The sequence below is a fragment of the Alosa alosa genome, chromosome 20, assembly GCF_017589495.1.
Source record: "Alosa alosa isolate M-15738 ecotype Scorff River chromosome 20, AALO_Geno_1.1, whole genome shotgun sequence".
Taxonomy (NCBI): Eukaryota; Metazoa; Chordata; class Actinopteri; order Clupeiformes; family Clupeidae; genus Alosa; species Alosa alosa.
The window spans coordinates 7765536-7778600 of record NC_063208.1 but is presented as its reverse complement, the minus strand read 5'-3'; the positions used below and the strand labels follow the sequence as shown (position 1 = coordinate 7778600).

General features: G+C 44.2%; 1 protein-coding gene across 1 annotated transcript; it reads left to right on the top strand.

Moving 5' to 3' along the window:
* The first annotated feature begins 14 nt into the window (after positions 1–14).
* pbxip1a (pre-B-cell leukemia homeobox interacting protein 1a) lies at positions 15–11646 on the top strand. Its single transcript, XM_048229367.1, is given in 13 exon segments — positions 15–287; positions 1233–1324; positions 1701–1782; positions 2326–2399; positions 3279–4230; positions 4650–4880; positions 5690–5722; positions 6671–6705; positions 7064–7126; positions 8204–8381; positions 8726–9516; positions 9518–9558; positions 9560–11646. Coding segments are annotated over 12 exon segments (2889 nt in total). The 5' UTR covers positions 15–287; positions 1233–1258; the 3' UTR covers positions 9903–11646.
* Positions 11647–13065: the final 1419 nt, after the last annotated feature.

Sequence of the window (13065 nt, the reverse complement as noted above, 5' to 3'; positions counted from 1 at the left end):
TAGTTTCTCCCTAGTCAATGTAAAGACGTCCACTGTCACCTGTCACTGTCACTCATCCAAGAAAATGCTCCGTTTCGCAGACACAAAATTTCAATTGGCTGCCAACTGTCTGAGAGTCGTTACGTCTGCACTCCACTGATATCCCATTGGAATAGAAAGGACAACGTAAGATCAACGCAGTCTGGAATTCCCAAAGTTCCGAAGTTCGTGAAAGGAGATCCATACGAACAGTGGACAGAAGACATATTTTTAGTCTTTTAAAACTGAGGGACAGTTTTTGTTATAGGGTAAGTAAGACGACGTTTGTTAAACTTCACACTTGTTCAGCTTAGTTGTTGTCACTGTTGTTAAGTCCTGTGATTGTCCGTGGACACGCACAGCTAAAGCTAACATTACATCTAATTCTATTGGAAAGCTAGCTAGCTGGCTAATACGTGCTAACAATAAAGCCTGGTAGTCCTAGAGATAAATGAAATGTAAACATGCTAGATATAGTTAGCGTAAGTAGATTAGTTTCGCGAGACATTTGTTGAAATTGTGTGTTAGCAAGCTTAGCTAATAGCTAACTGTTGGCGTGCATTACCAAGCTTCATTTCCAGGATGATAACAATAACGTTAGTTAAGGGTATGGGATGGCGCAGTTTTGTGTTGTCAACCCATAGTCATTAAGTCGTAAGCGTGGGTAACTTTCTCCCTCAAGCCGTTTGACCATTTTTGGTCACGTTTTTGGGGTCGTCAGTTGCTTATGTTTAACGTTATGTTCCAAAGGTACGGACGTTACAGATAGAAATTCTCCCGTCTTTAGCACTGACAGACAGACAGCACACAACTACTGTTCCTATGTCTATGTTATGTAACATTAAGTTAATGTCATAGTTGTAGATAAGATAACATTATCAGTCTGTAGACGACTGGGTTTCACAGCACTGAATACGAGCACAGTAGTAGCCATGTGAAACATGTTAAAATGTTATTATCATGTTTTTTTTTTTTTTCGTATGATGAAATCACGTTTAACCACTGTAACGTTTCCGTACGACTTCACCCTGTGCTAGCTAGTCAACCAGCTGTGTTATCAGAGAACCGACGCCTGCAAATCAATGATGAGTGATATTTTAACCATATAGGCGTGCGACTCTGTGCAAGTCATGCTAATTTATAAGTGTCTGGTGTCAAGATCCCCACACAGGTGAGATGAGTCACCTCGACAGATGAAATCATTGTGTTTGCAGGTGTTGTCCTTTTCCACGAGGGGGCGATGTCCGACCACAGCACCGGCAGTAGTGGGTCCTCTACAAATAGCTGGACCATCCTTTCCCCAGAGGCAAGGACATCTGCCATATTAGCTGCCTGATGTTATAATTGACAAGTTTGCAATGGTTTAGGCAATGTAGTGTCAAATGTACTAACATTATTTTTAACCAGTGGTGTTGACATTGGGGTTGGCAGTCATTGGTGTTGGCTCATCAAAACATTAGTCTAATGTATTTATTAATGTGATGAACTTGTGGACTTTATGATATGGACAAGGTTGTCTCATCATGCAGATTTGTCACTTTTATAGTATAATTTTAATATCTAAATTTAGTTTTTATCAAAGCTCTTCTGATAGATTATGAGTTCTCTAAATTCCAACATTGACTGTTTTGGAGGGGTTTGAAAAAGTGGACATTTTTAAATAATGAATTATCTTTTTGTAGGAGGCTGCTGTTGAAACAGTAGGGCCTGACGACGGCACCGGAAGTCTCTGTGGAGTTCCAGGGCTTCCAGAGGAAGGAACAGGTAGAATTCCTGAATACTGAAGTGTCATTGCGACGCCCATTGTTGGCTCACAAATACCATGGACCGCTTCCCATGGTTTCCATTTTATCTTTTTTTTAATTTTTATGTCTATTGCATTTTTACTTGTGTATGTTTCTCTGTTCTAAGTCTGCTCACTAACCCTAGCCGAAGCTGGTACTTAACTTCTGTCTGAACTCGTGGCATTTAAAAAAAAAAAAAAAAAAAAGAACATTAGACGATTAAAGGGTTGAAAGGGATAGTATTCTAGGGCTTCTGGGATCTGTGTTGTAGGCCCATTGTCTAAAATGTTTAAGGATTATTCAGATCTCTCATTTGTTTGAGGCACAAGACCATAATCCTGTGAGTAGAGCAAACAAACTCCGTGCCTAAATCCAAGAATAGCATGAAACGCTCCTTCCGCCAGACTACAAAGTGGATTAACAGTGTGTTCTTTGTGTGCACTTGACAGTAGGAATTGTAGTTTTTTAATGTACTTGTATTTGTAGTTTTTTTTTTTATGTACCAAGGCTTGTGTTTTAGCAGGTGTTCCTCTGGACCGTGACGTGAGTGGGCTTGATCCTCCAGTCGAACCAGTGTTGTCAGAGGAGGGCCAACAGGTACGTTTTTGAAGGTGACTGTGCACAGCGATATTGCCACGCAGCGTTACTGACCAATGTCATTCAGGCACATTCCCACTGATATATTTTTTTTTTACCTGCAGAACTTAAAGGTGAGGTCAGCGCTAGCGCAGGAAGTCATGTTTGTTTATATTTATTTTCATAGTTAAAATTATTAGCAGTTCGTTTTTCCAAAACAACATATATTATATTTTAACCAAGGACCAAACGAAACATACCAGGGAGGTAGCTCACACCTGTCTTCACTATTGCCTGAGAAACTCCACACAGGGTTTCGTTTTTGTTTGGGGGGACAGGCTGCCCACACTTTGTTTGTTCCCAGTTTTTGGAGCCTGGGCTGCCCACAGAGACCAGGTTTTTTACAGTGTACTCACAGAATGAGCAGCTAGTGGGTCGTGAAGAGATGATTGCCCCATGTGACAGAACAAATATGGGCTTGAAATGCGTATGATCACTGACTGCACCTTTAAATCAACGTGTCTTGATCATATGAACTGATACTGTGATTAGTTGCCCCATGGGTGAGCATTTCCAGTGTCTCTTCAGTACTGCAGGCTGCCAGGTTCACTGCTTCACCTCACATCCTCACACTCATATTTGCTAATGTCAAAGGAGCATTGGCTAGTCAAGTAGTTTCCAGAGTCTTGCAGTTTTTTTTTTGTTCCACATTGCACATTAATGGGGTAGCAGTTGCATGCAGTGGACAAAAGTGTCTGCTAATAATTTGAAATATAAACATTAACACACGTCACTTCCATCGCTGACTCCATCCTATAATGGGGTAGCAGTTGGATTCAGTGGTTTCCTAAATGGAGTTGTATAAATGGTTGTGTGATTTGTGTTGTTTGGTGTGTGCAGCCGGTATGCCAGGAAACTTCCCCAGAGGTGTGTGAGGCGGCGACCTTCGTAGGCCCCTCCTTCTCGGGCTTCGAGGAAGGCGAGTTTGACCCAGACATCCACGCTCCCATCATCCACGACACCGTTATCAGCTCGCCGCCCGACAGTGACCTGTTGGGCTCCACCCCTTTCGCCATCTCCTCGGAAGCAGCCTTGCTCTTCTCCGAGGAGCCCGCCTTCGCTCCGCGCGCCTCTGACGTGTTTACCGACGTCGGTTACGGCCACGAGATCCCCGCGGAGGAACTCCTCGTCCCGGAGAGCCACACCCCTGAAGTCCTGTCGTGGGGAAAAAGCCCCGCCCCTGAACCCCTCTCTCAACACAGCCCCTCCCCCGAAGGTCTTCCAGAAGAAAGCCCTGCTGTCCAGGAAGCTGTCGCTGCGGAGGCCGCCACTCTTGAATCTCGGGTCCCAGAGAGCTCTGTCCCCGAGGTGCCTCCTGGAAGTAGCCCCACTCCTGACATCTCCCCCCCAGATGCCCCACCTGCCCCAATTGCCCCTGCCCCTGAGGTCCTCCTTACCCGGGAAAGCCCTGTCACTGAACCACAAACTGAGAGAAGCCCCACTCCAGAGGCCGTGGCTGCAGAGGTGACCCTTGATTTCCACTCTGCCCCAGAGGCTCCTCGTCCTGCCCCTGCCCCAGTGGAGACCCCTGCTCCTGAGAGAGTTGAGGACCTGACTCTGTCCATGCAGGGTCATCCCCTCTCCAGTTTCACCCCCACACCTGAGGCCAGTCCGGCGGAGGGAGGCCTTGGTCCTGTTGGCCTGGAGCCAGAGACCGCCAGGTCTGCCTCCGCACAGCCACAGGAGGAGGAGGAAGAGGAGGAGGAGGAGGAGGAGGAGTACGGAGAGGAGCCGCCCTCGGAGGAGGATGCTGACGTGATGGAGCAGCAGAATGTGGAGCCAGTGGAAGCAGGTAATGAGAGGATTACACTGGTGTGTGTGGAGAGAGAGAGAGAGTCTTTGTTTCTGTACTGTGTATTTACAGTGTACTTCATATGTTATCATAGGGTAGTGCATCATAGTTATTACAAGGTATCAACTATTTAATTTATTTATAGTGCAGTGCAACATGGTTTCATTACACTTTACACTTCTAAAAGAAAATAAGACAAAACAAGCAACTAACAAAAGCAAAATAAACAACAACAAAAAATATACAATATAATCATACATTTACTTATAGATACATGGAAGTATGTTGTCATAAGTTAAGTAGATTCACTATTGTTTTGTAGTCCTATGTGCTTTGATATTACATTATAATTTCCTAACTGTTGACTTCTCTCTCTCCTTCTCTCTTCTTTTCATTGTCTCTCCTTCTCTCCCTCCTAGTGCCCATTGAGGAGGTGGTCCGGCCTGAGCCAGGGGCTGAGGGAGACGGCCTGCGCCAGAGGCACGTGTCACCGTCCGAGCCCGCGCTGGGCCGAAGCTCGGAGGACGAAGACGAGGAGGAAGAGGAGTTCCAGCTGGCCGAGAGGCGAGAGGAGAAGCACGGCTTCGCCCTCAACAAGCTGATCGTGGGCGCCCTGGTCCTCCTGTGCCTGGGCTCCCTCTTCTTTTCAGGTCTGTCTTAGGAGAGAGGAGTCCGTGGTGGGACCTTAGGTGCATTCAAATTCGCAAACATAGACAAACAGTTTTCTGAGTTTTCCGTGAATGTTTGCGACCGGTCACCAACAATTTCAGGAGGTAGTTCTCCATAAACGTGTTGGGAGTTGGACAGAGAGTTACCATGGAAATGGAATGTAAGCACAAAATCATTCAAATGTGTCGGCAGAATTAATGTTGCTACTTTGCAAGGATTTCCAGTCATCTTTACAGTAAATCAGCCGTAATAATGTTTGTCATCAAGTACTTATACCTGTACTGGTCACTGTTTGCCATGTCTATTTAAATGCTGAGGGAAGAGAATACACCATTGGTCGTAACTGCAAAACAATTAGGATACCAGTACAAGTATGCTCCAAAACATGGGTCATGAAGAGCCACTGTTGCTCTTCGCTTCGTTTTGGACACCAGTTTGGTTCCAGGGTACAACCTAAATATCATTTGGACCCTTGGGCACATGTCTGGCCTGTAGGCAGTGTAGGCCCATTAGGTCTATTTTACAGTCATCTGCTAATGAATGATCTTTAAATCCTTACTATGCAGTACCGCTAATGAAGTGTGATTCAGGTTATTTAAGACTGGATTCCAGACAGGAAATGTAGCTGGGCACATTCAGTTCGTAACCCTTGACGTTAATGATCAAGCCACGATCTAATTATCGGCTTTAAATAGCGTGGTTTGGAATTACACCACCTTGCACACTGTGCAATGCATGAACGTGTCTTCAGGGGTCGTCCATCTTGGGCTTAGGTGTTCTCTGTTTACAGGTGTGTTGGTGGCCGAGGAGAGTGGTGCAGTAGGTATGGGACAGGAGTGAGTGAGTGAGTGAGTGAGGGAGGCCGTAGGGATAAAGGTTTATGCCCCACTGTGTCGCTTAATGGCATTGGCAGCCAGCTTGCACGCACGTTGTCTGGTTATTCTGCTTTGGTGCCCTCCCACCTAAACCTCTTAATCTGTTGAGGAGTGAATTATTTTCTTGGTTCCTTCTAGAATTCTACGCAAACGATTTATAGTTTCAGTGTTCTTTTATACAGTCTATGGGGAAAATCTCTGAGGGTAATTGTTGCATCATAATACGGAAGTCTCGGATTGCAAACATTCTATCACATATTTGTTACCGTACTCCTAAACCTCTTAATGACCTTGGGTTTGGCTTTCTGTCAGATGCTGTATTGCTAGTAAGGTTTTAGAGAGTCCAAACCTGAGGTAGATTAGCCAGTACTGTGCTGACCACTGACTGAGCCTGACTTGTTGATACAGACATACGAGTCTCAGCCAGGACGTCGTATATACATTCAATGCATATGCCAAAGGTTAGATAGCTGTCTTTTTTTGCTGGCATGGATTCTGAGGACTTGGAGCACTCACCATGCATTCGCTGTGGGTTCCAATGCATGAGGCTGTATGGCACTAGTTGTGTGGTGTTTTCTAGGCCTTAGTGAAATGTTCTTGAATGGATTTCATGAGTGGCAGCTTAAGTGTGTAGTAGCCTTGACATTTCTTCCACACAGTCACTTCAAAATGCACAGAATTACTTGCATTACTGGCCTCTTTTTTTGGATAATAGATGAGAAATGCACTTACATAACTATCTTGGATGTTATGTATTTATTTAAACATATTGAAGCTGTTTAATGGCTGCAAAACTGAAAAACACATGACAGAGACATCATCTACATTCTACATTATGACGGTCTGGTCATTTGGTCTTTTTGAATGCTGACAACACTTGTTGTATCTCTTGACAGATGATGGCTTTGATGGCTCAGAAATGACTGAACAGGTCAGCATTCTTCCTCGATTTCCACTATGTTGGCAAGGCACAACACCTTCCTTCACTTGTATCTCAGTGGGTCTTGTAATTGATGTTCCTGGCAATGCACTTTATATCAGCAAGCAAAGCAAGCAAGTTAATGATCGATAGTGTGTGTCTGAACAGTATCTGAATACATAACTAACACTAGTACAATTTTCTAAACAGTAAATCTAATTTAATTGTTAGCACGTTGTGAAATAACAACATGTTCTAATTTCATACGAGCACATTGTGAAATAACCACATGTTAGAAGCTGCACCAAAAGTTCTGATCCTGTTCTGTGTCTGGTTCTGGTTGTGTGTCTAACTCTTGATTTGATTCCAGGAACTCTTGGAAAGACTTGCTCAAGAAAACCAACAGATTGCCATGCTGGAATCTCAGCTCCAGGTCAGTCAGCCATTTTGTTTTCCCTTCTTCTCCCGTTCAATTTTTGAGCCGCTTCTTTCTCATGTGAAGCTTTCCTTCCTCCTCCTCCTCCTCCTCCTCCCATAAGCAGGATATTAAATATAGTTTAGCTGCACAACTCGATGACAGCAGTGTCAGTAAGGGTATCAATTTCCGCTGGCCTTGCGTGTACTAACACAATGTTTACATTCATTTGAGTGTAAGAGGCTTTAAATAGTAATGTCTGCAAATAGAGTACTCAAGTGTAGTCCTCTAGTGCTTGTTCACATGCTATGCATAGTGTGTTTTGGCTTTGTCATAAACTTGGACACCGTAATGTGTTGTGTATCAGTTACTTTAATGGCCTAATAGTTTTTAAAGTTTAAAAAAAAAAAAAATGTTTTGTTTCTGTCATCCTCCGGCAAAACCGAACTTATTATTTCATAAGTATTTCTATTTAAGAGGTTTACACAGAAAAAAAGATATGTATAAAATATTTACATATAATGTATTGGCCCAGGTAAGCCTATTCATCCCTGTTTATCAAAGTGCGCCTTTTGATCAAAGAACAGTCTATCTCTTGCGGATGCTGTGGCGTAACTGGCTACAGTGCCCGCACTACATCTGGGTCCAAGTGCCCACGGGGTCCTGGGTTCTAGTCCAACCCGGGTCATTTCCTGATCCCGTTTCTTCACTTTCCTATTAATAAAGCCCAAAAAAATGCTACAAAAAAAAGCTAATAGGCTAGTCCATCTCTTGTCCATCTCTCTTATTCTTAGGGTTCACTTTACTTGACAGTATCGACATAAGAGTGACATGACACTGTCATGAACGTGTCATAAACAAGTCATAAACGTTTATGGCATGCATAACGCCTCTGTCATTAAGTGTCATTCTGTTTTTGCCTGACAAGTTAGGGTTAGGATTAGGATTAGGTGAACCCAAGGGTTAGGGTTCATGTGTCATGTGACAGTGTCATATCACTCTTATGTCGATACTGTCAAGTGAAGTGTTGCCTATTCTTAATGGGATATGATATGAGGAAGCAAATGAAGTCTCACGCTGTATTCTCTCTCCTAGTCCCAGAAGGAGGCGCTGGACCAGGCTCTACGCGCCGCTGCTCAACCGGGCGAGGAAGGGGGCGGACCCCTGCAGAAAGAGAACGTCAAGCTGAAGGAGGAGCTCGCGGCTATGCCTGGCCTGAGAGAAGAGCTGGAGAGCCTCCGAGTCCGAGTGGCAGAACTGTCCCAGCTAACCGGTACGGGGCAGTCACTGAACACAGGACTATCACCTAGTTGTGATGGTTGTGGGCGGTGGTAGAGTAGTGGCCAAGGGGCAGAAAGAAAGATGTGGGTTTAATTCCCGGCTGCCACGGTTGTGCCCTTGAGCAAAGCACTTACTGTAACCCCAGAGTGCTCTGGTGAGAAAGGCCCTTGTAATATTTGTAAGTCGCACTGAAATGGAAGTTTGTATAAAAGCGTCAGCCAAATGAATAAGTGTAAGTTGTTGTGCTGAAAAGAACTGCGATATCTGATTATTTCTATACCTCAATCACTTGTACTATACCGTACATATATGTTTCTTATTTTCTCTTTGATTTAGTTCGGGAATCAGAAACCGAGCCTACAGACACAGTCGCGCCGCCAACCGACCAGCCCGAGACAGCCAATCAAATCCCTGAAGTTCCAGTGCAGGTGGAGGGGGTGGAGCAGGAGGAAGGAGGTGAGGATGGGTTGAAGGCAGAGCTCCAGAGGCAGAAGAGCCTGTTGGAGGACAGCCGCAAGCGTCTGGAGGGGATGAAGAGGTCGGTGGGGAGGAAGAAGGGCGTGCGGGAGGGGCTGGTGGAGATGCAGAAGAGGCTGAGCGAACAGGCCGAGCGTCTGGACAAGAGGCACGACTGGAAGAGGAATCAGCAGCAGCGGACGGAGACCGACGCCAAAAAGGACCAGAACAGGAAGTGGGTGGGGAAGAAGGAGCAAGGGAACCAATGGGGTGGCAAGAAGGAGAGAGACGAGCAACGGGAAGACAAGAGTGATAAGCACAAGAGCCAATGGGAGAGCAAGAAGAATGGCAGAAAAGAAGACGGTGGTAAACGGGAAGGAAAGAAGGATCATGGGAAACAGAAGCACCATGAGGAGCCTGAGAAGTGGAGAGGAGGAGAGAAGGAGCGGAAGAACGGAAAGATGGAGTCCAAGCAGGACGCCTGGAGGAAGTACCACGAGGACTGGGACGGCCGGAAGCACGAGCGCAGGGAGGAGCGCGAGAAGAGGAAGAGCGAGCGGCCGTGGGAGGCCAAGTCCTTCAAGAAGCACTCCGCCCACCACCACCACCACGACCGCCACCACCAGGAAGACCGCAGCCACGAGAAACCCAGTGACCACAAGCACGGCAGGCGACGACTTCTGGAAGCACCAGGAGCAGAAGCTCCGGCGGAACCCCTGGGCCGGTCCGCGCGTGCTCGGGGGCGGCCGGCTGCGCCGAGGCCGAGGGGCTGGTCGCCGTGGAGCTCTCGGAGTTCCAGGCCCTGCTGGAGAGCTACCTGAGCAAGCTGCCGGCGTCCACCGGCGAGAGCAAGGAGGCGCTCCTGGAGCTGACCGCCGGCTTCTTCTCCCCCGACGGCGGCGTCTTCGACCACGAGCGCCTGCTCTTCAGCGACTTCGCCGAGGACGTGGCGGACATCTTGGAGGACCTGGCCGACGTGCTGGACGACTCGCTCGAGGAGGAGATGGAGGAGTTTGAGAGGGAGGCGTTGTGGAAGTTTTCGGCCACTGCCGCTTAGGCCTGCCCTCCTTACACCCCCCTTCGGACATGGGAAGAAGAAGGAGGCGATGGAAAAAAAGGATAGAAAAAAGAAATGGATAAAAAAAAAAAGGATAGAAAAAAGAAATGGATAAAAAAAAAGGATAGAAAAAAGAAATGGAAAAAAAAAAAAAAAAACGGTTGCAGTGATTCTTCAACCTGAAGCCTACATACAGACGTAGATGTGTGCATCTTGTACGCACAGATTGTTTCTCGGAAGTCTTTAAATACCTTCTTAAAGTTGTACCTGTTTGTGGGGTTCACAGTCATTACCTACCTCCCTTTGCGTACTGTCTCTTCAGAGTCCCCACCCCTTCTTGTCTCATCCACAGTAGTGAGGAGTTTGCGTGTGTGTGATTCTGTGCCGAGTGGGCACCAGGCCACTCAAGAAGATGAATGTTAACCCTCGTCTGTCAAAAAAAGCCGATTGTTGGCCCGAAGATTCCTAGCAGGAAACAGAGACCGTTTATTAGGGTGTACAGCAGGGCTTGGTGGAGCTGCTTAGCCGCCTCTAGATCTAAATGTGAAAGGGAAGCAATGCGCTAGTCTTAAACGGCTAGCCAGTGGTAAATTCTCTCTGACTGTGTTCCGATTAGCATACTTCTGTACTTACAAATTAGGTATTGTAAGTGCGGAAGTATGCAAATTGGAACACAGCCTCTGTCTTCTCTATGAGGATTCAGTGTTTTCTAGTGGGAGATTGACCATGCTTTCGCCTGTCTGTCTATGGAATAGAGACTAGAGAAATCATATGGACCAGTGAATATAATCCCAGTGACTGTGAAACTCCCCATAAGGTGATTTCTGTTTGCATTGCTGTTTGTTTATTTGTTTATTTGCTTCAAGAGCATAGTGCAGGTTAGCCTTTGGGTAAGTTTCACCCCAGGATAGGTTAACACTATGAACGTAATTTATTTGTAGAGTTGAGTGAAAGCCATTTTTTTCCCTTGTCTTATAAAATGGTTTCTTGTTGCTACAGAAAAAAAAGTCTATAAGCTTTGATATAGACGTACACCACCAACAATTTGTAAAACAGGACGGTACTTTTGCTTGTCATAGCATTACATAGCATTGTGATGGATTACTTTGTTTGAGATGGTAAAGTTCTGTTGTGGGTTGCAGTTTGTCATATTTTGTCTAGTTTGCCTCTTACATTACATTTTTACTTAGGAATGTTTGGATATGTAGCCATATTTCCATATTCAATGTGTTTACTGGACTTTGTTTGGACAATTTGTGATGGTGAGATTTCTGTCTTGAGCAGTAAATGTGCCTTGTGAGGGAGGGGACAACATGGATGTTATAACAAACAAAAACAAAATACTGTTTACATATTTATAGTGACACAAAGGCCATAATGAATTTGAGAAGCCTGAATTGACACAGCAACTGGGTGTGCCCAAGTATTAGCTCTTATAGTCTAGCCATATTGGGTGGGAATGTCAACCCAATAAAGCTTAAAATGAAAACACACTTAAATAAAAATGAACTCTGCTATTATTTTGTTGAATGTTTATGGAAGGGTTGCACATGATGTTGAATGTGTCAGTATTTTTGTAAATATCGGGGAAAAGTCCTTTTTTTTTGGATAGCCTGACCACAATCTGCATTAAAGTCAATGAAATGGAAATATGGTTGATACAGAAAAACAATGGACAGCTACAAAGCAAGACATTGCTCAGTTTGTTTATTTATTAATATGAATAAAATTTAACAATGAGTTATTGGTTGGGTGTTGTGTGTGTCCTTCTATGAGGTGTTTAAAAAGACCTCCCCCTATCTCTTTCAGAAATGTGCTAACTCAAATTGTGGTAAAGGGACTCTCTCTAGCGGAACTCTGGAGGTGTTTTTTGTTTTTTTTTCATAAAGATGAAATAATCACTTCAAATGATATCAAAATGTATATACAGCGGGGAAAATAAGTATTGAACACGTCAACATTTTTTTCAGTAAGTATACCGGTACTTCCAGTGAGGCTATTTGCATGAATTTTTCACCAGACATTAGTATTAACTTAGGTAAAAAAGTATTAACTTAGGTAAAAAAAATCCAAACATTAATGTCCATAAGTAGAGTTATGAGCAAAAAAGTGGAATGGCACAGGGAAAAAGTATTGAACACGCTAAGAAAAAGCAGTGCACAAAGGCAAGGAATGGCCAGGAACGAGCTGGACTCTATACGCAGTTAGAGTAATTATCCCTCATATCTGTGCAAATGAATATAAGTCGAGTCAAGTCATATTTATTTATATAGCACACTTAAACGCAATGTTATTGACCCAAGGTGCTCAGAAATAAAATAAACAGTAATAAAAACAAAAAATAAAGACATAAATGACAAAATAAAATACAAAATAATAATAATAAACAGATTATGATTGTAGATAAAAATAAACATATGGTTACTGAAACTACTACTACTACTACTACTATAGGCCTAGAGAAAGATGTACAGTAAAGTTAGATGCCAGTTAATATAATGCAGAAAAGAAATAGAAATAAGATTAAATAAATAAAATAAAAATAAACAACCAAACAAGGGGAGAAATTAATGGACATTATAGGCCAAAGAAAAAAGATGGGTCTTTAAATTTGATTTAAAACTACTGATGGTGGGAGAGGACTTAATTTCTAGGGAGATTGTTCCAGAGTCTAGGGGCAGCAACAGAAAAAGCTCTATCACCTTTAGTTTTAAGGGTTGCCTTTGGGACTGATAGGAGAAGCACAGGACTTATGTGCAAATGTTTCTTTGTTCCAGTAAGAAGCCTAGCTGCTGCATTTTGGACTAATTGAAGTCTAGCAAGGGTAGATTGGTTCAGACCTAAATACAGAGAGTTACAATAGTCCAGCCTAGATGTAACAAAAGCATGGATTACAGTTTCTAAGTCAGTGGAGCCAAGAGGCAGCATATATAGGGAGAATAGCAGAGGGCCTAAAATGGAACCCTGAGGGACACCACATTTGATAGATGCAATGGACGAAGAGCAATTACCTAATCTTACAGAGAATGTTCTATCATTCAGATATGATGTGAACCATTTCAACACCACCCCTTGCAGACCAACTTCATCCTCCAGACGTTTTAACAGGATGCTATGGTCAATGGTATCAAAAGCAGCACTAAGGTCAAGAAGTGCTAAGAGG